The following is a 27,451-nucleotide window of genomic DNA, read 5'->3' as shown; positions in this document are numbered from 1 at the left end:
GATGTCACTGAGCAGGTTTGACCACTTCTCTGGCTCAGAGAAACAATTGCTTTCCTTATCAGTAGGGTGTGAGCCCCAGCTACAGTGACCAGACTGTAGGCTGATGGCTGAATGCCTTCAGGGAGAATACCTCTAAGCATCTGACCTCCCACCACGTGCTGGTGTTTGGCATATCTTTGGGGGAAAGCTGGGGAAGTCTTTTATATCCCGCATGTGGGTTAGGGGTTCTGTTAATCACAAGGTCATTGGTTCAAACCCACCAGCAGCTGCCCAGGAGAAAGATGGGGTTGTCTGCTCCTATAAAGATTCATAGCAAAATAAATAAAAGTCACAGCGTCAGAAACAATGCAGGGTGGTGGCTCTGAGTCAGAATTGACTTGATGGTAGTGGTTGATTTTTTGTTTTTCTGCTTATAAGTACCTACAGGGATATTTTCATGAAAAAAAAATCAATTCCTGCTGAAATACTGCACAAACATTTTATATACTGCGATTTTGGTGTCATCCCCGCTGACAGTGTTACTAGGGAGGTCCAAAACCCCCGACACAGAACCTCCTCCGGTCCACCTTCTTGCGCACCACCCAGGAGTACGACCGGGCCGCTCTAGTGACCCGGGTCTTGCCCGGTCTAGGCCTGAGGAGGGACTGTCCCCTTCCACTCTGATCCCTGGGCCTTCCTCCCTCCGCATCCTTCATCGGAGGCGATCTGAGGGTCACAAGGCCACTGGCCTGGAGACCCCAGGCGGGTGCCACCCTCAGGAACACTAAGCTTAGGCCCGACAGCGCATCCCGCAGCGGGCACCCACTGCCCGCACCTCGCCGCGCGCATCCTGAACGGCGCACTTGCCTCCCGCACCCCGCCCTGGGCACCCTCGCCGCGCGCACCCAGCTCCAGGCACCCCCACCCCTCACTCGCAGCGCACAACCAGGTCTAGGCTCCCTGCTCCGCGCGCTCGCCGCGCGCACCCCGTCCCGGGCGTCCCCTGCCGCGCGCTCCTGCAGCGCGCCCCCGGGGCCCCGCCTCCCTGCTTAGCGGGATCAACGTTAGAGAGCGGAGTGGACCAATCAGAGCAGGGCTTGACGCCGGCCGGCGAGCTTCTGTTTTGCGATTGGGCCAGCCTGCCGCCCAGCAGGGGCGGGGCTCCGGGGCTCGGCCAATGGGAGCGGCGTTCGGGTGAGGCCCGGGGCCGCGGTGGTCTCGATCCGGTCGGCAGGGGGAGCGCCGCCCTCCGGCCGCCGCCGCTGCCGCCGCCGCCGCGTCACGCCGAGCGCTGCCGGGCGCTAGTGCCCGAGCCGCGCCCCCTGTGCAGAGCCAGAGGGATGGTGGTAGTCACGGGGCGGGAGCCAGACAGCCGTCGCCCGGCCGGTGCCATGTCCAGCTCCGACGCCGAGGACGACTTTCTGGAGCCAGCCACCCCGACGGCCACGCAGGCGGGGCATGCGCTGCCGCTGCTGCCCCAAGAGGTACCGGGCCGGGCCTGGGGGTGCGGGACCCCCACCGGGAACGGCCGAGTGTTCCCCTGCGCGGGGCACCTGGTCCTCAAACCCTCCACCGCGCCCCGCCGGCGAGGATGGCGGGCCCCACCCCGCTGCCCCGCCCCCACGGGCCGGCGGAGGGCGGCCTGGCCGCTAACAGGACCGCGAGCGCAGGTGCCAGTGGCTTCCCGGGGGAGACCCGGGTGCAGCTGTGTCCCTGCCCGCGGCCCCTGGCCTCACTGCCCCTAGGGACTCCCCCTTACCCTCAGGAGCAGGGCAAGCCAGAGGCAGACGGGCGCTGCTGGGCACTGGAGGTGGAAACCAGGAGTTGGAGGCTAGGTGGTGCCAGGTGGGGAGCCTGGGCCGCGGGGACAGAGCCCCCAGGGCCAGCCGGCCATGCTTGGCGAGGCCCTTAGGAGCAGAGTACGACTTGAGGCTGAAAGTGGGGCTGAAAGAGGGGTGGGTCCCATTAGCTCCTTGCCGACTTCCCTTCCCGGGAACTGTTCCTTCCCTGTGCCCTTCGGTCACTACCATGTGACGATCAGGTGAGGGCTGAGTGTTAAAGAGTTTCTAAGCTGCCCCAGCCCGAGGGGCTGCTGCACCTGGAGCCGCCTTCCGCAGCCTGTGAGCTTCTCCAGCACCCAGAGCTTGTGAGAATGGACAGGGCTAGCCAGACGCCGAGGAGCCCTGGTGATGCTGTGGTTATGCATTGGGCTGCTAACCGCAAGGTCAGCAGTTTGATACCACCAGCTTCTCCACAGGAGCAAGACAAGGATGCTCTCTTGTAAAGTGACAGCTTCGAAAATCCACAGGGTCACTTCTTCCCTGCCCTGTATGGTCTCTCTGAGTCACCTCGGGGGCAGGGAGTTGGTTTGGCGCCTCAAGGCGCCACCTTGTGTGTCAGAGTAGAACTGCGTTCCAAAGCGTCTTTCTGGAAGCAGAGCGCCAGGCCTTTCTTTGTCGGCCCCTGTGGGTGGATCCAAGAACTTCGTTTGGAAGTTCTCCTAGTAGTTGGAAGAAAAGGGCCCATGAAGGCACGGTTGTGCCGTTTTTTTAATCAAGAGCAGTTGGGGAGGGTGGCCTAAGAAGCGCTTTGTGCATTATTAGTACAGGAACTATTTGGGGGTGGCACAGAACATGGCAGCCTTTCATCCCATTGTTCATGGGGTGCCCATCAGCTGGGGGCTGACCTGACAGAAACCAGCAACAACGACATAGAACAAGCAGAAGACCTTTCCACTTCCTTGAGGGTAGTTCCGCCCTGTCCTACAGGTCGCTACGAGTCACCATTGACTTGATGGCAGTGAGTTTGTTTTTTTGTTAGGGACTTCCTTCACAACGAGAGAGAAAGACGGGCTGTCTGCTCCTGTAAAGATTTACACCTTGCAAACCCACAGGGGCCATTATCTGCACCCCAAAAGGTCATTATGAATTGGACAGCAGGGAGTTTGGAATTTTATTTTACAAAGGATTTGAAAGGTGGGAAAAGCACCTGTCTGGATAAACATGCAAAAACTTTCACTGGCACCAAAGAGATGCCATAGCATTGCAAAATAGGCAGTGGGGTAAACTGCCTGTTGGCCCAGGTGTCTGTGGGAGAAAGGACTGGCCTCATCTCTTTCTGATGCACTGTGGCCGAAGCTATGGGCCAAGGAAGCCCTACAACAAAGAAAAAGGCCTGAGCTTCCCCAGGTGGGGAGGGGGTGCTGGAACTTCCCTGGGCAAATCTCACCCTATTTCCCTGTTCTTCATGTGCGCACACACACATACACACCCAGCTCTCGGCCAGGTTGGAGCCAGTCTCTAAAAATCAGTAGGGAGGGGATGGTGAGGAACAGAGAATGAGGAATAGGTGTCAGGAGATATTCAAGAGGCGCCTGCAGAGCCCTGCCCCAGATGTCCCAGTGTTGGAGAACACCAACCTTTGGGCACTTTAACATCTGACAGGGCCAGGGGACTGAAGAGAAGACATGCCAGTGTATCACACCAGGTGCCACAGTGGCGTGTGACTCAGACTGGCGGCCCAGGAGGGAGCCTTTGGGTAACCCCATCCTGGGCCTCTAGGTAGCAACAGCGATCCAGGGCTCACTTAAAATGACCAAAGCAAACTCACTGCCATCGTGTCGGTGCCAACTGACAGCGACCCTATAGGATAGAGCAGAACTTCCTCTGCGGGTTTCCGAGGCTGTCAGTCTTCACAGGAGTAGAAAGCCTGGTCTGAGGAGCAGGTGGTAGAGGGCTCCCAGCCAGGCTTGCTTAGTAGCTGAACAGGTGATGTCTTGTTCTCACCCAGAGATGTCCCCGAAGGCAGACCAAGTGCTCGCTCTGCTTCGGAAAGGTCATCCCCCTGACAACCCAAGGGAACAGTTCTACAGTGACATGCATGGCATCATCTGAGTGGGAATTGACTCCATAGCAACCCCCACCAACAACATTTGGGGACAGGCCTGGGCCCGCATGAAAACCCAACCCCTCTGCGATGCATCGGTTCCTCATGGCGACGTCATTCGTTGTTTAGCAGAACTGTACTCCTTGGTGTGTGTGTGGGGGGCGGTGTAGGGGGGTAGCTGTGGTCTTGAAGGCAATGGGTCACCATCTCTTTCTTCACTCTGTCACACTTGGGCTCACCAGAGGTCGAGTCAACTCAACATCGAGTTTGGATTTTGGTTTTAGAAGTGAGCTAGGCCTTGAGTGGGGCAAATGGTGCACGCACTTGGCTGCTGACTGAAAGGTCAGAGGTTCTAGGCCACCAGAGGGACCTTGGAAGAGGATCTGTTAACCCACTTACCAGAAATGAGCCACCGGAAACCTTTGGGGACTCAGTTCTACTGTGACACACATGGGGCCACCATGAGTTGACATTGCCTCAACTATTTGGGGTGCATTCCTGGGGACCCCCAGACCTGGGGTGGGTGACAGAGTGGATGGTATGGGAGCCCCATCAGAGAGCTTGCCTCATTCCCACTGCCTGGCTGAGCCCCCATGGCTTCTTTGCAGTTCCCTGAAGTGGTCCCGCTCAACATCGGAGGGGCCCACTTCACCACGCGCCTGTCCACCCTGCGGCGCTACGAAGACACCATGCTGGCCGCTATGTTCAGCGGGCGGCACTACATCCCCACCGATGCCGAGGGCCGCTACTTCATCGACCGCGACGGCACCTACTTTGGGTGAGTCTCTCCCTGCACACTCACCCGTGGTCTCTGCAAGCCCGCCACGTGGGCTGGGGGCGGGGACCTTTGGCATCTTCCTCCATCCCCAGAGGCCACTGTCAGCATTGACGGCGCAAATCCAGCAGCGATCACGGAAAGAAGGGTTGGCAAACTGGTGTTCTTGTTGGCTGTCTGCACCTCTAGGTGCTACAGGATGGACCTGCCCACATGGAATAGAACCCCCAACAACCACGCCTGACTCACTGCCAGCGAGCTGACGCTGGCTCACAGCAACCCTGCAGGACAGGGTAGAGCTGCCTTGGGACGTTCTAGGACTGTCCCTCTGTGGGAGTAGAGCGCCCGTCTTTCTGCCCAGGGGGAGACTGACTACATGTTGCTAAAGAACAAGGTGAAAGCACGAAGCACTCAGGACACGGACGGGTTTGGAGGCCATTGTGAGGCTCAGTAAAGTTCATCACAAAAGGACAGCCACTGTTGTATAAGATCACTGTTGTCAAAGAAGAACAAGTACCAAGGTCATGGTTTTCATACCAGGAGAATCCGTTTGCATGGTGGCCAGGTGGACGGGAAGGGGAGGAGGGAAGCAGTAAGCTGGAGTCAGTAGACAGGCGTTCACTTGGGGGTCGGGAAGGACCCCATCCGGTATCAGACAAGCTGATTTCCCAGACTGGGCAGGTTTCCGAGGCTGTGCAGAGGCAAACCCAAACCACACACACTGCCATCGAGTCAGTTCTGACTCGACTGTTGTGTAGAATCCACCACGCTGTACATCTTGATGGGGGCAGACAGCCTCATCTTTTTCCCCAGGAGGAGCGGCTGGTGGATTCCACTAAGCCACCAGAATTCGGAGTTTTTTCCCCTCCAGGAGACAATGGCAAAGAAGTCACAGACAGCCCTTACACTACTTCTCCTGCGGCCCTTTTAAGACCAAGAAGTTGTCATCTGCCTGGAAAGGAGTGAGATGCCACCTGGTGGCGAGGGTGCTGTAAAGCAGTCTGAGATCCAGACTCCGGAGCTCTGGGACCCTCAGTGTCCCCAGGTGGTCTCCAGACTCCTTCCCACAGTTCAAAGTAAAGTAACCGAAACCACGCTCACTGCCTTCAAGTCGGTCGATGCTGACTCAGGGCGACCCTAAAGGACGGGGTAGACTGCCTCCATGGTTTTTCGAGACTCTAACTGTTCACGGGAGTCGAAAGCCTCCTCTTTGTCCCATAGAGCGAGCAGGTGGGTTTGTACTGCTGACCTTGTAGTTAGCAAGCCCAGTGCATAACTACCACACCACCAGGGCTCCTCCTTCCAAACATATCCACCGCAAAAGGCCAGGAGGGGCCCAGGCAGGGTCACCCTTCTGTGATTCCACCCAGAAAAGTCTGCAAAGTCTTCCGTTGCTCAGAAGGAACGCTTGTGCAATCAGGAAAGATAGCTACCCCGCACACAGGCCTACCAGGCATGGAGATCGAAACAGAAACCACTGGGGTGACCCCTCCTCCGGCCCTGGTGGCACAGATGATTTGTGTTTGGTTACTAACCTGCAGGTGAACAGTTCAAACCCACCCCGTGGCAGAAAACCCTGGCAGTCTGTACCCATAAAGGTGCCCACCCAAAGCAGAGTCCTGCTCTGTCCCACGAGCAGGTGCCCGCTCAGCAGCAGCGCCATCACTGACCACGTCCCTCTCAGGGAATGTGGCCAACACTTTCTTCACTCTGGAGGCGGCCAGAGAACTGACCAGGCCCTTGACCTTGAATGAGATGACCAGAGAGGCAGAAAGCTTCCAAACCCCATGTCTCTTTGCTGGCTGCCAAGCCAGAAGGAACATCCACACCAGGGAAGGGTCACGTCTGTCTGCTTGGGAAAGTCCGGGTGTCCCCTGTGGGCTATCAGCTGCCCCCCAAGGCCGAGAAAACAAAGTGTCACTTCACTCCACAGAGCTATAAAAAGATTTCTGTGCGCTGGCCGTGTGGGTAAAGACAGTGCTGGCTGGTCCCAGCTGGCAGCTCCCGTAGCAGCCGCCTGAGCTGGGGCTCCCTCCAGGACTGGGCTCTCCAGAATTCACCAAGGCTCACGGAAGGTTCTAGGGGACCGGTTTGGGCCTTGGTTTGTACTTTTCACTGTCGTTGGGGGTGGAGGTGTACAGAGCGCATGGGTTTTCCATTCCACACTTTGTTCACAGTTTGTTTCGGGACATGGGTCTCGATCCCCTCAAGGTGACACCCCTGGTCTCACTTCCTCCCTGGGTTCCCCATTTCCAGTCCTCCGCCTCTCCTGCCCCTTCCTGTCTTCTGGACTTTGTCAGTGACATTTTTGAAGAGCCCCGCCCCCTCCCAGTTTGTTGAGGATTTTTGCATCTGTGCTCTTAAAAGATCGTGTCCTACTGTTTTCTTCTGGGGGGCGGGATCTCTCCCTGGCTTGTGATCCCTGTGGCATGGTGGTCGGTGCCTGTTGAGCTGCGATCCGCAGAGTCAGCAATTGGAAACCACCAGTGCTCTGCGGGTGTGGGGTGGGGGGTGGGAGGGGGAAGACTGCCGGCTTTGTCCTCCAGTTAAAGAATGACAGCCTCAGTTCTACCCTGTCCTAGAGGGTCACTGGGAGTTCGCATCAACCGGATAGCAGGTTTTGTCCCTGGGTTGGACACAGCCCTTCCTTCTCTATCTTTTGAGAGCGTTTAACCTGCATTGGTATCAAGTCTTTAAATGTTTGGTAGAATTCCCCAGTGAAACCATCGGATCCAGGACTGTTGGTGTTGCTGGGAGATTTCTAGCACTGATGCCATCCCTTCCCTTGTGATGAGTCTGCTGAGCCTCTCAATGTCCTCTCGAGTCAGTTAGGGTACGTGGCAGCCTCTAAGAGTCTGTCTGATCCTCCAGCTTCTAAGGCAAGGCCGGGCCCAAGTGGCTAAAGCATTGCGGGAAGAGAAAAACAAAGCACAAGGACTCACTCTTGGTGATTTAAAAGCGCCTGTGCTGTACAGCTGCAGCAGTCTCGTCCGCAGGGCTGCCTTCTCAGTAGGCACACAGACCACCGGAACAGAATCAGTCCACCCCTCTACGGTCAGCGGATTTTGGACAGAGCGGCCAAGTCCACTCTGGGGAGAAAAAAAGAGTCTTTTGAGCAAGGGACGCTGGGAATATTGGCTTTCGGCGTGCAGAAAAAAAACCAACAAGCAGCATCTGTGCCTCCTCCCAGAGCCAAACTCAAAGCGGATCAAGGACCTAGAGGTGCAAATTAAAGCCAGAGCATTTTCAGAAGAACAAGCTGGGCAGCCCAGGCAGGCTCAGCTTCCAACAGTCGATTACCCAAGATCGAACAAAAGCATAAACAGCGAAAGATAAGTAAATGGGACCCCATAACAGAAACTTTTATTCATCTCCCCCTGTGTATCCCCCTCCAAAAAAGGGTATATGCGTGCATGTTACAACTTAATAGGAGATCAGCTAAACAATGCAAATGAACAAAGGCCTGCGATAGGCGTTTCACCAAAAGAGACGTTGGAATGGCTAGCAGACACATGAAAGGGTGCTCCGTATGTATCACAAGCCACCAGAGAGGTGCCGATCAAACCCAGTGACATACCCTTTCATCTCCACCAGGATGTGAAAAGTAAATAAATAACAAAACAACGAACGTTGAAGACGGTGGGGGGCGCTTGGAACCCTTCTCCATTGCTGGTGGGAATGCAGAATGGTGCCGTCACGGTGGCCAGCAGGGCGGGGACAGCGGTTCCTCGGGAAACAAAAACCAGAACTACTGTCTGGCCCAGCAGTGCCACCCCTACGCATGGACCCAGAAGACACATCCACCGGTGTTCACGGCAGCACTGCCCACTGGAGCCCAAAGTGGAAACTAAACTATGTAATGCCCATCAAACCGACCATGAGTACCCACTGCCCCGCCAGGAGGAGAATCGAAGTCGGGACCCTGCTACCATAGGGACTGAGCTTGAAGATGTGATGCTAAGGGAAGTGGCCAGTCCGTAAAAGGATGCACGTCATAGGCCCTCATGTATATAAAAAGTCATGAAGGCAAATGTGTCCAGAGGCCAGAGTTGCTTAGTGGTTACCAAGAGCAACAGGGCAGAAGAACAGGGAGGTCAGGCTAGGGGGAAGGAGTGGAGCGATTCAGGGCAGGTTTGCTGCCAGTGAGGTGTGCACCAGTACAAAGTTGAACTGGCAGAAGTTGAGTGATGGGTATGTTTACCACAATGCCACCCACGCACCTGTTCCCCTGCCCCAAATAAAAAGGATATGCCCAGGCTGTTTATGTCCAACCAGACACCTGCTGGGATGTGGTTTCCCCGTGCAGAGGGTGCCAGTCATCATTTTATGGGACACCCCAGTGCAGCAGCTTAATAATATGCTTGCTGCTTCTGTTGTGCCCCCTAGTTTGTTGTGTGACGCCTGGATCTCATAAGCTCACCTGTGGCCCTCCAAGGCTTGGAGCCAGGGAGGAAGAAGGAGAGTCAGAAAGAGGAGCAGGAAGTGGAATGTGACTCACTGTCCCGTGAACAGCTGCCTCCTTTGCTTTGCGACCAGAAGAACTGGGTGGTGCCCGGCTACCATGCCTGAACTGTTTGAGCGAGGATTCACAGGGGGGATATGCAGGCCAGAATTTCAAGTTCTCATGGAAACCAGACTCTCTGAAGCTGAGTAGGGCGGATACACCCCTGAAGCTTAGGTCATCTTTAAACGTTCAACCAGAAACATCCCCTGGAGCCATCTTAAAACGGACCGGTAGTTTAGCTTAAGGAGTAACAAATGTCAGCCTTGAGCCTGACGCTCTGAGGTAAGAAACTTCAGCTCCCATGAGTTTCTGTGCCGGAGGGAGGAGCGGCTCAGAAAACGAGCTTAAGCATGGTTGCCTGCTGGAAGACTATCCTCTGTACAGAAGCTATTGGGTGAGCACGTTTGAATCTCGGGCACACCGTGCTTGGTGAAGTAGCCGGGCAACAGGACAGAGGAAGACCTCCAGCAAGACGGGGGACACAGTGGCCACCTCGATGGGCTCAAATTCGAGAATGACCGTGAGGATGGCGCCGGGCCGACCCATTGTCATTTGTTCTGTTGTGCACAGGGGTTGCTACGGGATGGAACTGACTCCATGGTGCTTCCCAACGGCAATCTCCAAAGTGGGGGGGGGCTCGACTTAGGAGAGGGCACGAAACTAAATGTCTTCCTCCATCCAATTCTCATGGTGCGGATAGAGACAAGTCCCCTCCCGTCTCGGCTGAAAAGGAGCCACTCTGAGGACCATCCAGAGTGCTTTCTGGTGTTGGCCACGAGGTGGACAATGGGGACCCCCTCCACCCACCCACTGCTGGGGGGCATGTAAAATGCCGCCCCCCTGGGACCCAGAGTGAAACCTGCACCTACCCAGTGACCCAGTAGTTCCCCTCCTAGGTAGCTTCTCAAACCGAAAGCTGGATCCACGCACACCTGCATTCACGCAACAGGATGAACAACCGCCCAAAGGCAGGAGCCACCCCCGTGTCTGTCCATCAAGTGATGAACGAACAAGGTGGCACGCACATCAAACCAGAACAGAACTCCCTGCAATCGGGGCCCTTCCGACTCAGCGACCCTACAGGACTGGGAAGAGCTGCCCCCTGTGAGCGTCTGAGGTTGTTACCCTTCACGGGAGTAGAAAGCCCCAGCTGTCTCGCTTTGGAGAAGGCGCTGGAGGTTGTGAACTGCAGACCTTGCTGTCAGCGGCCCAACCCCTATTCACTGCGCCGCCAGACCACCGGTCTGCAGGCGCTGAAGGAGGAATGAGGTCTTAGTCGGCTACATTATAGCGGGCTCTTGAAAAGGCCCCGTCCCACTGAGTGGAACGGACTAGCCACAAAAGGAGCCATGTCCAGCGAGGTGACTTATATGCAGAGGCCAACGGATGAGCCCTGGTGGTGCAGTGCGGTCCTCGCTGGGCTGTTAACCACCAGTCAGCAGCTTGAAGCTGCCAAGCCGGCGCTGCGGGCGCTGGGGGCATCGGAGGCGCCAGCTGCTCCAAGGGGCAGAGATGGGACTTCCTCCTCCTGTGACGAGTCACAGTCTCGGGAACTGGTGGGGGGGGCGGCGCCCTGAGTCAGGATGGACTTGGTGGGAAGGAGTTCACGTTCAACTGGCAAATGCCATATTTACCACGGCTAAAACGCGAAGCAATATAGAGATTGGCCAGAAGGTGGCCCAGCGCATGGTGGGCTGCAGGGGGCTCCAGGGCCCCTTCAGCCAGGTGGAGGACACGGCTGGAAACAGGCTCATTCCCGGAAGTGAGCATCCTCCGCCTCCCTCGGGGCCAGCGGGGCTCCTCCTCCTGCCATCTCCTCTCACTGCCTGTGTCACTGTGTGTTGTGTATATACAGCCTTTATTCCTGGGGACGGGGAGGCAAGTCGGCAGGGAAGCGAGGAGAAATGAATATTCCGCTGACCTCCCCCCCCCACCAATTTCCCCGCTGCTGAGCACGTTTCTGCGCGTGGGTTGCTGTGGGTCAGCATGGCCGTGGCGGCAACGAGCTTGAGTCCTTCCTGCACGAGCGCATCGCATCCTCTCCCAGCACTGTGAGCTAGTGCCCGGCCCGCCCCATTTCACAGCCGAGGAAACCAGCCCAGAGGGGAGACTGGCCCAGGGGCCCCTGGTCACCAGCCCCCTCTCCTGCCCGCTCAGGGACGTGCTGAACTTCCTGCGCTCCGGGGACCTGCCGCCGCGGCAGCGGGTGCGCGCCGTGTACAAGGAGGCGCAGTACTACGCCATCGGCGCGCTCCTGGAGCAGCTGGAGAACATGCAGCCGCTGAAGGGCGAGAAGGTGCGCCAGGCATTCCTGGGCCTCATGCCCTACTACAAAGGTGAGGGTCAGGTGCACGGCGGGGAGGGCCCCCGGCCTCTCTGGGAGGGGGGGATTTTAGTCAGCTCCTCTGCCACTTGCTTCCAGAGGACTCGGTCTGGAGTGGCCCCCCCTCGTCACACAACCTGTTTCCTTTTTGCCCTGGGGGCCCTGGGTGGCATCACAGTTCACACCCTCACTGCTCACCTAAAAGCTGGAAGTTCAAGTCCACACTGAGGTGCTTAGGGAGCAAGGCCTGCTTCTGCAGCACTTGTCTCTGCGAAGAAGCTGACAGGGCGTGGCTCCGGACTGACACCAGTGGGGAGGTCTTGAGTCTGAACTGACCGGATGGGCCTTGGGCCTGGTTCTGCCTGTGTCCTTCCCCCCAAGTGCATCACAGGTCATTGGGGCACCCCTGCCCCGCACCCCATCCCAACCTCCCCGTGTGCCCGTTGTGTTTGCTCCCACAGACCACCTGGAGCGGATCGTGGAGATCGCCCGGCTGCGCGCCGTGCAGCGCAAGGCCCGCTTCGCCAAGCTCAAGATCTGCATCTTCAAGGAGGAGATGCCCATCACGCCCTACGAGTGCCCGCTGCTCAGCTCCCTGCGCTTCGAGCGGAGCGACAGTGACGGGCAGCTCTTTGAGCACCACTGCGAGGTGGACGTGTCCTTTGGACCCTGGGAGGCCGTGGCCGATGTCTATGACCTGCTGCACTGCCTGGTGACGGACCTGTCGGCCCAGGGTCTCATGGTGGACCACCAGTGCATCGGGGTGTGTGACAAGCACCTGGTCAACCACTATTACTGCAAGCGGCCCATCTACGAGTTCAAGATCACATGGTGGTGAGTAGCCTGGCCTGAGCAGAGGCTTCCAGCAGGAGCCGGGGGCCCCTGGGTGGTGCCAAGGTCAGGTTTCTGCAGGGGTCACTTCCAGCCTGCCCCTCAGCCCTGGACCTGCTGAGGGCAGCACAGCCCCCATTCCCCTGCAGCACCCAAGGCCAGCTGGCAGGGTTCTGGGGACCTACACTCCCCACAGTCCAACTTCGAGGCATGGCCCCTGAGCTGGTAGCTGATGGGGTCTCCAAGGGGTTGACCCGGAAGTCCAGAGAGTGACCCTCCTGAGCCTCAGACCCTCACAGAGGCACGTAGCCAAATTAGGGTAGGCTCGGCACATCCCCTACTGCCCTTCCTGCCCATAGCTATGGTGGGCGTGGGGGTGGGATGCCCCAAGCCGCCAGCCTCTCCCAACTGAACACGGGAGCACCCCTCCCCAACTGTGGGAAGATGTGGACTGCCCACCTGGCCCCACCTCCCAGAGCACAGCCCTCACTCACTCTCTTGGGGAGATGCCACTGTAGTTGTCAAAGTGGAGGACCAAATTGGCCTTAGATCACCGCCACGTTTACAGCCCGCCCTGGGGGCTCACTGCTCCCCGCCCACCTCCTTCCTTGCTTGGCCATGGGTGCGGGGGTGTTACCTTCTTTCAGAAGAAAGCTGAGATCCAAGCCTCCCTGTGGAGAGTCCCCAGGTCTGCAAGCAGGGGTGCCTAGATCTTTCTCTTCTTTGAGGTGCAGCCTCCTGGGCTGCTGGTCAGTCGTAGAGTGAACTCGCTTTCTGTCCCCCAGTGGGTGTTCACTCTGCTCTGGGCAGCGAAGGAGGGTCAGGCAGCATCTCTAGATGATGAATGGCCCTGCGTGCTGCTCCCGCCTTCCACAGGGAGACCCCCTGCCCACTGCAGCCCAGGTGCAGCCCAGTGGACCTGCAGGTGGTCTTTCAGGCAGGCACGAATCAGAATGCACCAGCTCTGACCCGGGGACCTCCTTCAGGAGTGTGGGCTCCTTCCCCAGCTCTCCAAGGGATGTCTTCAGAAGCTGGTGGTGTGTGAGTTAAGCTTAGGCCTGCTAACAGATAGGTGAGCAGTTCAAACCCACCAGGCAACCTGTATGAGAAAGGTGAGACAACCTGCTTCTACTTAATATTCACTACGCTGGGCCAGTTCTAGTCTGTTCCGCAGCAGTGCTCCACCACAGTGGGGTTTAGAGAATTGCTGAGGGCACCCACTTGGGTCTCACAGGAGCAGACTGGGAAGTGGAGGCAAGGGCTGGCTGCCGAAGAGAGAGAGCCAGGCTCCAAGCCCGGGCCACCTACCTTCTGGAACTGGAGGCCATGGACCCCCTGGTGCCTGGGGTGGTGGGCAGGGGTCAGGTGGGGGAGTTGCACCTGAATGTCACTCTGATGTGAGTGGAGGCACAGTGGAGACAGATTTCTGAGCGGGGAAGACAGACCTGCAGGTTCCCAGGTAGGGGCAGGGGGACATCCTCTTCTCCCCCATGGCTTCAGGAGCTGAGGGTCTGCCTGCAGCTTCTACCCAAAGTCTGGCTCCTGATTCGTTCCGACAGCAATACCCGCCTTGTCCATGCCCACAAGAGGCAGTACTGCCCAGTGTGTGCCCAGCTCTCTCATGGCAGCCCCAGAGCTGGCTGCTCAGGAGGAAGCCTGGGTGAGTGGAGCCCAGTGCGCAGGGCGGTGGTCAGCAGGGCAGCCTCGCGCTGGGCCCTGGGTCCACCCTTTGAGACATGGAGCAACTGCCCAGTCACATGCACATTTGCTCAGGAAAGGACCAGAGACTCACTGGGTGCTGCAGCTCCCGGACAAGGACCAGTCCCCAAGCGCTTTTCCCAGCAGTGGACCCTGGGCCAGGTGGGGAGACAGGGCAGGTAGGCAGAAGGGAGACAGGCTGCCCACTTGGAGCGCGTTCTAATGGAACCAAACAACTCCGGTGGCCCGGTTTGAGAAGGCAAGGCCAACCAAGGGGGCAGCGTCAGAGCTGAGCCCTGTGATTATGACCTCCAGAGAAAGGGTCATCCTTGAGGCAGTGGCTTCCGCCAGTCAGCTCCTGTCCAGCCCTCAATAGCCGCTCCAGGAAGAAGGGCCCCAGGAGAGCCCCCAGGCACAGGAAGTGCGGGTCAGTGCCCCTCACCCGCCTCCAGACGGGCCAGTGGCCCCTAGGGAACCAGACCCCGGATGTGCCACAGTCCGTGGAGTCTGGCGTTTCCTTCCAGGCGCCAGGTTCAATGGGCTGGCAGATGGGCGTCTGATGAGCGTGGGCTGCGGCACAGTGCCAGCCTGGACAAGCTGCAGTGCACACACATTTAAGAACCCCACAGCAACGACAGGAAGAGGCCATAGCCAAAGACCAGAGGGGCGGGATTCCACCAGTACTGGTCTGAGCAAAGGGGAGCGGGGGACTTCCCACTTCTGGATGGTTCTCCCAGCTGCCTGCTGTTCCCCGTGCAGGAGGCGGCCACCCACTCTACAAAGCTCCCCCTGCTGTCCCGGGGTGGGGGGGCTCCATCTGAGCAAGTGGTTTGACCCTCCCATCCCGGGGGGTTCTCTGGAGGACTGGGAGGACGACATTTGGGGGGACGGTGTGTGAGGTGGGCCACCGAAGAGGCCGTGAGAAACCACCAGATGCTACAGGCTCTTCACACAGCGTGTCTGACCCCAGGCAGAGACTCCAGCGCCTGCCTCCTATACCCATCTGATGCTCAGGAGAGCTCCCAGGTCCCCCTGACTCCGGATCCTGACTTAAAGAGCTTTCACCCACCAAAGCTGCAGTGTGGGGGTGGCAGTGGTGGGAAGAGGCAGTGTTTCGATTGTGGAAGAAACATTGCATGTATGTCCATGTGTGTACACTGGGGCAGGGGCTGGGCATCGTGGGAAGAGACTGGGAGTGCGGGGGGACAAGCAAGCACCGGGGTGTGTGGGAAGCCCCTGGCCCAGTGTGTACCTTCTATGCATGCTGGGCTGTGGACATGGGATAACATGACCCATGCATGTTCATGCCCCGCTCTGTGAGCACTTGGGGGCACAGGGCCTGGGGACTCTCAGGAGGCATTAAAGTCAAGCATCAGAGCCTTGGTGTGCTTTCATTTCTGGAGGCCTGCTCTCCTCCCCTGCTGCCCCCACACTCCCTTCACCAGCTTGCTTTCTGCAGAACTAGGGGTGCATCTGGAGGGCACTGCACCGAATAGAACGGCACCCCCAGATTTTGCCATCAACCTTGCTTCATGTGGGCTCTGCCTGGGCGGCACTGTCCTGAATAGAGCGGCTGCTGCCGACTGAAGGGGGACCCTCACAGAACTTCTGGCATGACTCCAGCTCTGTCTCAGCCCACGGGGACACCATACCTGTTGTAGCACAGGCAGACAGCTCTCTGCCCTCCCATCAGGTGACTCTGAAGGAGTCCCTGCTGAAGTGTCTCCACTGCCTTCTGAGGGCAGAGACGGGGCTCAGGTCCCCTGAGAAAGATGGACGTATGCTGCCTCTCCTCTGAAGTATTGTGTAGCATCTTACTGGCTAAGGAGTGGCCTCACTGGGATGCCCCTTGGTGTCACTTCCGGGGTGAATCAGGAAAGGTGAGTTCCGAAGAGGAGGGAATTACTCCCCCCTCCAGCTGCCCCCATCCCCACGTCTCTGTATCATTCTGACCTTTAATCAAGGCACATGTGTCCCCTGGCCCCATTACTGCCTGTACTCATAGCCCAAAGTCAAAAGGCACTGTGACCGTCTGATCTGGTCTATGCCCTCAAGAAGTAAAGAGTACAGCATCAGCAGACATGTACACTGATGTTTATTGCAGCTATTTTCATAACAGCAAAAACAGAAGCAACCTCACACTCCGATGATAAGAGAATGAATAAATGCGGGTACATTCACACAGTGGGATTTTATGCATCAGTAACATGCAATGACAACTCTCAAACACCACGAGACATGGGCAAAACTAGAAAACATTCTTAGCAAACTTCGTCATTCTTCTAAAGGCAAATATTTAGTAACGGGTTTCTACACCAAAAGTCAAGAATAGGGAATAGGGAGGGGTAAGGAACAGGATATTGAGGGCGGAGGATGGAGAGAAAAAGGACCACATTTATGGAAGACTTAACAGGATGTTAATTTCATTTGTTGAGATTGGCTGGGTAGCTATATACAGTGTGCTTTAAAACAAAAATCACCCCCCCAAATTTTTTTTTTAATCCCTCTATGTTCCTTATCTCTCAGTCCTTAATTTTGGTCTGAGTGACTGAAAAAAAAAAAAGGAAAAGTACAACTGAAACGGACATGGGGTCCTCAGTGGCAGGCAAGTTTACTGCAAACATGAAAAAAAAGTACATTGGTTGTCAGGTGCTGTCGGGTCTGCGCCAACCAGAGACCCTGCTGTACAACAGAGGGGACCCCACCCTACAGGATCAGGTGACAGATTCAGGAATGCAAACACAGGCTCACACACACACAACTTACTTCACCTGGCTGTTCCATGGCTATGCATTCATCCAAGAGAAGCAAGAACACAGACCACAAAGGCTAGTCCAGGGAATCCACTTACAAGAGATTGTGAGTTCAAGTACAGGTTGGGTTTTCCTCTCCTGAGTTACCAGACTCAAAGAAACTCACTGCCATCGAGTTGATTCCAACTCCTGGTCGCCCTGTAGCGCTGAGAACGGCCCTGTGAGTTTCCGAAACTGTAAGAAGCAGTCAATCTCGTCTTGTTCCTGATGTAGGACTGGTGGTTTCACACTGCTGAACTTGTGGTTACTCAACCCGTAACCCACTACACCAACAGGACACTTTGAATTCTGTTGAATTATAGTTAAAAAAAAACAAAACAGTGCCCAGCCCTGCACCACCCTCATGCCTGGGGATATGTTTGAGCCCAATGTTGCATTTGAAGATAGTGAAGTATCTTTCCTTGGGACAGTGAGATTAGTTATGTGCATCTTGTTCAACCAACACCTTATTCACTCCTAGATTTTGCTTTTAACCTTAACACAAGCTCAATATCTCCTAAACACTGAATCTCTGCCCCGCCCCCACCACTGACTGGTGGGGATTTCAAGTGTAATTGTTTCAGTTGGCTCTTTCCCCGTTTCGTAGTTTTATGGAGGTGAACTTGATGAACAATAAGCTGTCTTCGCTACAAGAGCTGTGTTGGTCAATTTGGTGAATCTTCATATAGGTGTATCCTGGGAAACCATCTGCCCAATCAAGCTCAGTCATCACCTCCACAGTTTCCTCAGTCCCTTCTCTGGCGACCTTCCAGCCATGGAAACACGAGTCTGCTTTCTATCACTAGAGACTTGGGACAAAGATGAGGCTGTTTGCTTCTGCTTACAGTCTCCGAAACCTGATAAAGGTCGCTGAGTCGACTTGGTGGCAGATTTTTTTTTTGGGGGGGGTGCCCGTGGGGGGGATTAAAGTGTACTCGAAGGGGCCTCAGGGGTGCAATGAATTATGCCTCTGACTGCTAATGGAAAGGTGAGCGGTTCAAACCCCTGGGCACACACTCCCAGAGATGAGGTTGTCTGCTCTCCTAAATGTACAGCCTGGGTAACCTCATGGAACCAGTCCAATTCTGTCCTATAAGATCTTGTAAGAGCGGAAATTCATTGACGGCAGGTCATGAATACTCGTTCCTCCCTCCCCTAGTTGCAAAATAACCCGGACCCTCCTGTTATTCCCTCTTGCATCCAGCGCAGGCACTTTGAGGAACCAACTCCTCAAAAGCTTGCAAATAAAATTGGGCAGCCCGCCCAGGATCAGAGGTGGCAACCCGGCAAAGAGGTTCTCAACCCAGCTCTGCCGCCGAGACGCTGCAGTGGGATCCTGGGACTTGTTCTCCCAGGACCTGCACTTTGTGCCACCGAGGGCATCCCGGAGACAGAGGCTGTCGGAATGTCGCCGCTGTTGGCAGGCTGCATTCCCGAAATGACAACCCACGAGAACCGGATTCCCTCTATGCACACCGGCCAACCCCTCTACCTCGACCGGGTCACGAAGATGCCCTCCCAGCGGCTTTCGGGCCAAATAATCTCCTCGAAAGCCTTTCCCGTGCGTGACTGCGTGGGACTCAGCAGCTCCGGAGGCGGCCATGACCCCTTCGAACTTCTCGGCCTCTGGGCCCCGTTTCACGACAGCCACGGGAACACGGGGGCGACCGGCGGGCGCCACCGCCCGGGCCCCCAGCCCGACTCGGTCTCTGTCGCCCACGCCGGGCCGGCCCCGCCCCCTCGCACCCGGAAATGACGCGTCGTCACGCGCCACGTGCGCGTGACGTGTGGGCGCCGGCGCCGGGGGGCGGGGCGTGAGGGAGGGGAGTGGACTGGCCGAGGCCGGACCTGCTGAAGCGACCCGGCGAGAGCGGCGGTCGCGACTCCGCGGGGCCGCGGACCAGGTACGAAGCGCGGGGCGGGGGTCCGCGGTGGCTCCGGGACAGGTCCCGGCCGAGGGGCGGGGCGCCGGCCCCGGGCCTGCTGGGTCACTGTCCGTGTCGGCCGCCAGTCGGGACCGCTCCGCTGGGGCCCCTCTGCCGCCGCCGCGCCCCTTCGTCTTCGGTGTGCTTAGCGCCCGGGTCTCGAGCTCCGTCCCCCAGCGCCCCATTCCTGCCGCCTCGCCTTTCCAGGCCTGACCCCAGCTTCCCCCCGACCCTCCCCACTGCCCAGCTCTGGGGGCCGGACACCTGTGGTCGCGGCCTGACCCTGGAGCCCACGGTCCTCCGGAGGCGCCTCCAGCACCTGCTGCCACCCGGATCGCCGTCCGGCCTTGGCTGCGGGGCGGCGGAGCTGGGCGGCGGGTGCAGTCGGGCTGCCAGTTCTGGCCCCGGCTTGAGGACAGAGTTGTGGGGTGGGGTTAGGAGTCCCGGTTCCTCCCGGCCGATGGCCGAGGACCGCCCAGGAGCTGCCCGTCGCGGAAGTCTGCGCGGTGTGAGACTCCGACGGAGGCGGTGGCAGGCGTGTCAGTGGTCACGACCTGGCGCCCTCGGGCAGGGCAGGGCGGCTGTGGTTGGTCGCTGCTGGTGGACTTCATCGCTTTTGAGGTTAGATATGAAATTTAAAAACAAACAAAATCTGCCTGGACGAGTTGACAGCATCACTTGGGCAGAGTTTTGGGGAATTAGATAATTTCGTGATTTTTTTTCTTTAAAAGAAAAAAGAAAAAGGGAGGAGTGTCAGGAACTCTTACAGGAGCTGCAAGAAGGTGTGATTCTTTTGCTAGTTCATATAACGATAATGGAGGCCTGGTGGCATAGTGGTTACACGTTGGTCTGCTAACCACAAAGTCAGAAGTTCAAAACCACTAACCGCTCTGTGGGAGAAAGATGAGACTCTCCATATCCTAAAGAGTTACAGTCTTGGAAATCCACAGAATCAGTTCTACTCTGCCCTGTAGAGTTGCTATGAGTCAGAATCCGAGAGAGAGAGAGAGAGAGAGAGAGAGAGAGAGAGAGAGAGAGAGAGAGAGAGAGAGAGAGAGAGAGAGAGAGAGAGAGAGAGAGAAAGAGAAAGAAATGTTAACTCTTCAGAGGTGCCAGTTCTTAGGTGGTCAAACCTGGCAAACCTAAGCAAATGTGTGTGATTCAGGCACTGGTTTAGGCTCGCCAGAAGTGTGTCTATCCTGAATGTGGGACCCAACCACTGTCAGTTCATTCTGACTGGTAGTGACCCTATCTAGAGTTTCTGAGGAGATAAATCTTTACAAAAGTAGAGAGCTGCATCTTTCTCCTGAGGAGTAGCTGGTGGTGGGGATGTGTGTGTGTCAGGCGGAGGGGTTGAACCATCAACCTTCCTGTTAGCAGTCTGGTGCTTACCTGACAGTGCCACCAGGACCCCTTCAAAAAAGGGATGGGAGAATTCTTGTCAGCTCAGTGTGGGAAGCATCTTGAGGAGCCAGCAAGGTTCCAAACATAAAGTGGGGTGGGCATTTGGTGGGTGTGGGGCACAGGAGGCCAGCAACTATGATTGGGTGGTGTCGAGGTGATGTCGATTCACGGCCACCCCCTCATGGCACAGTAGAGCTGCCCCACATGAGCCTCTAAACCAGCAGTTCTCAACCTGGGATCACTCGATTCATCACAGTAGCAAAATGACAGTGATGAAGTAGCAACGAAAATAATGTTACGGTTGTGGGGGGGTCACCACCACATGAGGAGCTGTGTGAAAGGGTCCCAGCATTTGGAAGGTTGAGAACCGCTGCAAGTCTAAGCCTTTGTTTTTGTGGGGCAGGCAGCCACGGCTTGCTTCCACAGGGCTGTTGGGTGGTTTTGAGTCACCAGCCTTCTGGTTACTAGCCTGTGCTTAACCATTGCGCCACCAGGGTTCCTTCCAGTAACTGTTAGGCAGCAGGTATGGCTGGAGTGCAAAGTGAGATCAGGCCAGAAGGTGGTGGGAGATAGCAGCAGAGGTGAATCTGGGGGTGTTCCTGGGGGCATGCAAGCAGTTAACCAACTGGGCTACTAAACAGACATTTAACAATCGGGCCACTGGAGGTGCCTCAGAAGAACAGCCTAGAAAATTAGCCCTGAGAACCCTTCAGAGCTCTAACCCCCGTGAGACCTACAGGGGAGTTGGAGTTGGCTCCAGGATACTTTCCGAAAACCACCGGAGCTTGGCCCTCTATCTGATAAGGAAGGTTCTTGTGTGGTTAGGATGGAATTTTAGGTAGATCTCACTGCCCAGAATAGCACCTGATTGTCAGCTGCATGTGTTTTAATCCTTCCTGCTCATTAAAATGCTTGAATTGGGTGGTATTCTCAGCTCTTTGTTGTTCTTGGGTGTTCAGGGTGTCTTGCCATCTACCGTGTAGGCTTCTTTCTGTAAATGGGATTTCTGCTTTCACCTCTTTGCGTGTTCAGAGAAGGGCGTCCCCAAGTGTCCCGTGAGTACTTGTTGACTTGTTGAGAATAATTCATTGATTTCTGATGTTGGTTTTCACTGAAAACGTGTCAAGTACTTATTTTAGTATCTATAGATCCAAGCTTTGAAGTAGGGTGGGGCTTGAGGGCAGTGCCCACTCTGACCCTCTCTCTGATGAGAGTTTGCATTTCCACTCCAGATACTGAATCAGCCTTACTTGATTGATTTTAACTAGATCAGGAGCCCTGGTGGTGTAGTGATGACACATTGGACTGCGAATCCGCATGGTCGACAGTTCTAAACCACTAGCAACCCCTCAGGGGAACGACCAGGCTTTCTACTCCTGTAAATAGTTACGGTCTCAGAAACCCACAGGAGGTCGCCGTGAGTTCTCCTTGACCGGATGGCAGTGGGTTTTTTGCATTTTGATCACCTTTTGATCTCTGGTGAAAGTGTTTTTATTGGTCACAAAGTATAGATGACCCATCCTTAGACTGTAGAAGACATTTGTGTAACTTAGCACCCGTGACTCAGAACAGACGTGTTATTAAGTGGCTTCTAACCCCGCGATAAGGTTGTATTGAAAACTGTGTCGATACCACACATGTTGAAAGTCTTAGTTAAGCTCGTCTCCATGGGAACCGCAGTAGACGCTGTGCTGGGATGTCTCCTCTCGCTGAGCTGCCTTGAAGTAGCCTCGACTGTTGGTTCAATAAACGCAGGAAAGCAGCAACACTCTCCCAGCTTCTACTATTTTGCTAGTATTTTTATCCGTCTGGTGTTTGGCTAAAGCCCCTGTTTGGATGGCTACAAGCGGTGCTTCTGGTGGTGCTGGTCTCAAATGCCCCTTTGGCTGCCTGCTTTGGGAAGTGTCGCGTTTCCCTTGTCACAGAGCATGTCCACTTGCTCCTGGTAGACCAGCTCGCAGAGGCTGAGACTGGTACTTGTGCCGAATGAACCAGGTAGACCTGTAGTTCGCAGTGAGAAGTCACCAGAAGGTATTCCGGAGCAGGTGACATACAACACATTGATCCTTACCAAGAAACAGTGAGAGGAGATGGCCTGAAATCTCTGCCATCCTCTGGCCTGCCAAATTCCGCCTTGTGTCACTTCCTCTCCACAAGGCACGGGTGACTGTGCCGGGGGTTATCATGCAGAAATCGTAGATACCACCGTTGCAGCCTGTCTGTTTCGAGTAAGTATCCCATTGGAACCGCATCTGTGGTGACTTCGTGTGTGTTGGACAATGAAGACTGGCTGTTGGGGCATTTTTTTTTCTTTACAGAGGAGTCTATTTATAATTTTCTGTGCCGCAGTTAAAAATACACAGTGAAAGTATTTGACTTTTGCAGTTCCTCTACCGTTAGACTTTGCTAATTTTAAACATATTTGCTATGAAGCTGTCTTATTTCGCTCTTAGAAGGCCCTTCACAAGAAAAAGGACCACAGAATGCGTTTAGGGGTCGAATGCTTATCAAATGTGGTTAGCAGAAGAAAGTGCCTTCCGACTGAGGGACATGCTTTCTGAGGGTAGCCTATCGTTGGCATCTGGTTGATCTTGTTCTAGGAAGGAGTCAGGAGCAATCATGGCTTCCAAAGATGTGAGGTGGCTTCAGAAAGTTCCTGGGAAAAATCCCATTAGTCTGTAACTGACTCACTTTTTCCACCAACTGGGTGAAGCTCTCTCAAACACACGCACACCCCACTGAACTGTACAATTAGAAACCAGCAGGCGACGAGCTCGGCCTGAAGGACGGAAACAGGTTTGACTTGCCTTGTGTCAGTAGAACCAATTTAGAGAAGACTGCACCTGCCTCAAGATGCAGTGAGCACATGCTAAAAGGCACCTATTTCTCAGAAGGAAAATTATTCTGGGAGCTGAGGAGAATGTCATGTGCCTTCAGGAACCGCCCCCCTCCCAACCATCACACACGCCAGGCTGTTTGCTCTGCGGGTGGCCAAGTAAAATCCCTCATTGCTTTGCCAGCTGGGTGGATGTCACAGTAGCAAATCCTAACCAGTAAAAGCCTTTCTGGGGCCAGCAGCATAGGTCTCTGGCCTGACCTGACAAGCCAGTGGCTCACTCAGCCTCAGACTGCCCTCTGTAAACACTGGCTTCTCAGATTGCTCCTGGTAGGAATCTTTCAACAGTGGGGTTTGAGTTCGCGTTCCCATGTACATCTATGGAAAATATATGTCTTTTTTATTACGGTGAAATATGCCCAACAAAACCTGCACCAGTTCAGCCATTTCTACACGTGACATTCCTCATGCTGTGCACCCACCGTCCACATCCTTTTCCAAATCACCCCACCATTGGAACACGGGAGCATGTGCCCACTGCTCCCAGAGCAAAGACTCCTTCCTGCCCTGGCTAACCGCTGATCATCTTGGTTTCTGTTTATCAGGCAATGTCTCATTTCATGATGTCCTTTCTCTCGGCCTCCTCCAGACACATACACACGGGGGCTTCACAGAGTTCCTGGGAAAGCGAAATGGCAAGATATAGGAGTTTTCCCACAAGTTTTTGATGGCTTCTATACACACGCAAAGGGCTTCAAAAAAAGTTTATGGGAAGCTAGTGGAATTTTCCCATGAACTTTTTGGAGCCTATATGACACACACGCATGCATACAAGGGTACTTCAAAGAGTTCATAGAAAATGGAATGAAAAGATAATGGAATCTATGAGCTTTTTGAAGCCTCCTTATATGTGTACACACAGGCACACATATATAATGTATATTTCTGTAAATATAGACCTGTGCTTCTGAATAGTACCTTGCTCCCGGTCTTATCCAGGCTGGGGGCAAGTTGAACTCAGTGCCCCTGGCCCAGTGGCCTGCAGCTGGCTGTTATTTCCTGAGATTGGTCTGTGTGGGCCTGCATTGCTGCATATTCATAGAGGCCTTGTGTCTCCTACCCTAAAGAAGGGTCTGGAATAGCACTGCCTCTCCCTGCCCAGGAAAGGGGCTTCGAGCTAGCCCGCGTGACCATAGTTCATAAGCGTGGGGAGTGGGAAACAGCATTTCCACATCTGTTAAGATTGGAGAAGTGGGAATAGTGACAGGCATTCTTCCTGTTTGCTATACGTATCTCTCCTGGGAGCATCAGGATTCAGATTCACAGCAACAGAGTAGAACTGCCCCATAGGGTTTCCGAGGCAGAGACTCCTTACAGAAGCACCCTCTCCTCATCTTTCCCCCAAGGAGTGGCTGGTCAGTGCTTAACCCACTGCACTTGCCCCGCTGGGCCACCAGCGCTCCTCCCCCACAGCACAACACCACAGTGCAGTGTCCTGGGGAAGAGCAGAGCCTTCAACAGTGGGCGGGACAGCCTGACCTCAATAGAAGTATGTGGAGCTGTGATTCCTTAATTGCTTTTCCATAGAGTTGTTTGTTGGATTGTTGTTTTTAAAAACATGTTCCTGAAACATGAGCTGGACCAGCGCCCAAGGTTTTGAATAGGGTATTAGGAGAAGGATGTAAATAAGTGTAAAAACAAAAACAAAACAGTAGAGCAATAAGTCAATGCTGACAACCCCTTAGTAACTAGCATCTCAGGAAGTGATAGGTTTAGTTCTTATGAGAGACTGGTGGATTCTCTTATTTGCATGAACTTATTAGCCAGTAAGTGGGGTTTTAAAAAATTTTGTTTTATTAGTATGATAGATGTGTCGAGTTTATGCAACCCGCATATCAATTTTGGTCCCGCCATGAGCAAATGCACCTTGATGCCATTGTGACACCTAACTGGGGGTGGGGGCAGTGGATCCCGTGCTGCACCCTTACTGCTGACGCAGCCCCAAAGCAGCACGAGGCTATCACCTGCTGCAGGAACTAGGATGTCTTATGACAGTATCGAGACTCAGTCTTTGCCCTTCACATGTCAACTGTGTTCAATAGACACCACTGTCTTCCAGACTGTTCCTGGACAGACTTGGTAACAAATTGCAGAGAGAGAGAGAGTGTGGGTGTGTGTTTGTGTGTGTGTGTTTGTGTGTGTGAGAAAGAGAGAGAGAGAGCGAAAGAGAGAGAGACACAGAGAGAGAGAGAGAGAGATATGAATCGCCCACTGGAGAAAGCGCTCACAGGATCTGGGCTTTTCCCCTTAGGGAAGAAGGCCTGCATTCTCAGTCTGACTTACTGAAGTTAAGGTTCCTTAACTCCTGCAGGTTTGGCTAGTCCCTGCCCTACTAGTGCCAGCAATGGCTCTGCTAGAGTGGTAGCAGTTTTGTCAGTGAGTTCGGGGGTACAGGGGTCCACTCTGTAATGAAGTTCATCACTTTATTTGGAGAAATTCACAAAAGGACTAGAAAATACTTCCAAAGGCGTCTTTTGGAAGAATTTATTTCAGGAAAACTCATTTTTATAATTAATAAATTTTATTGACTTTATCAAAGACACCACTCAATGTAGCAAACATGATCACACTAGAATATCCTATGCCTTTTATTAATGTATGTGACATTTGGTTGTGTACAGCAGCATGCGTCATTCAAATATGTGGTCAAATATACATAATATGAAAATTTCCACTTTTAGCATGCAATTGGATGACACTCTTAATGCAGATAAGTAATTCATGCCTATTACAGTTTTTTGCAAGCTGCAGAACTCCCTGTGCCAATGTGGGCATATATGGTGTGTTCTGTACATGTGCACACTATACGTGAAGAACACAGGAACTATACTCACCATCCTGTATGCCATCAACACAATCCATTTCTAGATGAGTTTCATCTCTCCCTTCCCAAACAGTAACTTAGTAGTAACACCCCCTTCTTCCTGCTCCCATAACTGGTAACCAACCAGGAGGCAACTTTTCATATTGCATGTATGTTGTCAAGGTTCATACATGACATAGCAGGTATCAGAACTCTTAAAAAATCATTTTATTGGGGGCTCGTACAACTTTTATCACAATCCATACATCCAACCATTGTGTCAAGTACATTTGTTGCCATCATCATTCTCAAAACATTTGCTTTCTACTTGAGTCCTTGGTATCAGCAACTCATTTTCCCCTCCCTCCCCCTCCCTCGTGAACCCTTGATAATTTATAAATTATTATTATTTTGTTATGTTGTACACACTCCAACATCTCCCTTAACCCACTTTTCTGTTGTCCTTCCTTCCCAGGAAAGGAGTTATATGTAGATCATTGTAATCATTCCCCCTTTCTACCCCACCTTCCCTCCACGCTCCTGGTATCGCAACTCTCACCACTGGTCCTGAAGGGTTCATCTATCCTGGATTCCCTGTACTTCCAGTTTCTATCTGCACCAATGTACATCTTCTGGTCTAGTCGGATTTGTAAGGTAGAATTGGGATCATGATAGTGGAGGTGGGGGAGGAAGCATTTAAGAACTACAGGAAAATTGTATGTTTCATTGTTGCTACACTGCACCCTGACTGGCTCATCTCCTCCCTGAGACCCTTCTGTAAGGGGATATTCCAGTGGCCTACAGATGGGCTTTGGGTCCCCACTCCACACTCCCCCTCATTGTTCTTTGATGCCTGATACCTGATCCCTTTGACACCACCTCGTGATCACACAGGCTGGTGTGCTTCTTCCATATGGGCTTTGTTGTTTCTCAGCTAGATGGCTGATTGTTTGCCTTTAAGACCCCAGACACTATATCTTTTGATAGCCGAGCACCATCAGCTTTCTTCACCACATTTGCTTATGCACCCATTTGTCTTCAGTGATATGTCAGGAAAGTATCATGTAATGCCAGTTTAGTAGAACAAAGTGTTCTTTCATTGAGGGAGTACTTGAGTGGAGGCCCAATGTCCATCTGCTATCTTAATACTAAACCTATAAATATATGCACATCGATCTATTTCCCCATCATCATATATAACTATTTACATATGTACATATCTGTATTTAGACCTCCATAAATGCCCCTTGCCTACTAGTTCTTTGCTCTATTTCCTTTTACTTTCCTTTTGTCCCACTATCATACTCAGCCTTCATTTGGGTTTCAGTAATTCCTCTTGGTTACACTGCCCTTGATCAAGCCCTACCAGGCCTCTTACACCCTCCTCACCACTGATTTTGGATCATTTATTGTTCCCTTGTCGTTGGGTTGGTTGATTAACACCACTTCCTTTCCCCCACCTTCCCTTCTCCCATGCCCCCCCACCACATATCTGGTTGTTTTCTCCTCCAGATTGTTTATCCAGTCTATCTTACCTAGCTAGACCTGCAGAGATAATAATATGCACAAAAACAAGACAGAGCAAAACAAAGCAATGAAAGAAAACAAAACAACAGCAAAAAAACCAATGACACAA

General features: G+C 54.1%; 2 protein-coding genes across 5 annotated transcripts in view; both read left to right on the top strand.

Annotated features, from left to right (window-relative positions):
- The first annotated feature begins 1,188 nt into the window (after positions 1-1,188).
- KCTD7 (potassium channel tetramerization domain containing 7) lies at positions 1,189-15,370 on the top strand. Of its 3 annotated transcripts, none has more exons than XM_075565012.1 (5): positions 1,189-1,463; positions 4,473-4,642; positions 11,301-11,479; positions 11,928-12,300; positions 14,966-15,370. In XM_075565012.1, exons 1-5 carry the CDS (start codon positions 1,320-1,322, stop codon positions 15,000-15,002), a joined length of 903 nt encoding a protein of 300 aa, XP_075421127.1. In that variant the 5' UTR covers positions 1,189-1,319; the 3' UTR covers positions 15,003-15,370. The 3 variants fall into 3 exon arrangements, with proteins under 3 accessions (XP_075421127.1, XP_075421125.1, XP_075421126.1); XM_075565010.1 differs by having other exon boundaries at positions 14,755-15,370; XM_075565011.1 differs by lacking the exon at positions 14,966-15,370 and adding an exon at positions 14,520-14,898.
- A 3,229-nt stretch (positions 15,371-18,599) lies between these two features.
- The window catches only part of RABGEF1 (RAB guanine nucleotide exchange factor 1), a 44,275-nt gene continuing 35,423 nt past the window's right edge, over positions 18,600-27,451 (top strand). For both annotated transcript variants that reach the window (XM_075565009.1, XM_075565008.1), the window contains exon 1: positions 18,600-18,691. The gene's annotated coding sequence lies outside the window, so the exon portion shown is untranslated. The remainder of the gene's footprint in view (positions 18,692-27,451) is intronic.

The sequence above is a fragment of the Tenrec ecaudatus genome, chromosome 12, assembly GCF_050624435.1.
Source record: "Tenrec ecaudatus isolate mTenEca1 chromosome 12, mTenEca1.hap1, whole genome shotgun sequence".
Lineage (NCBI taxonomy): Eukaryota > Metazoa > Chordata > Mammalia > Afrosoricida > Tenrecidae > Tenrec > Tenrec ecaudatus.
Note: the sequence above shows the minus strand (reverse complement) of the source record. Positions and strands in the feature narration are given on the sequence as shown.

Bases quoted from the DNA above. Each gene is read 5' to 3' on its own strand.
- KCTD7 (XM_075565010.1), top strand. From the start codon at position 1,320: ATGGTGGTAGTCACGGGGCGGGAGCCAGACAGCCGTCGCCCGGCCGGT. The intron at 4,643-11,300 runs GTGAGTCTCTCC...CTGCCCGCTCAG, and splicing joins CGCGACGGCACCTACTTTGG to GGACGTGCTGAACTTCCTGC. The intron at 12,301-14,754 runs GTGAGTAGCCTG...TTCCCCGTGCAG, and splicing joins GAGTTCAAGATCACATGGTG to GAGGCGGCCACCCACTCTAC.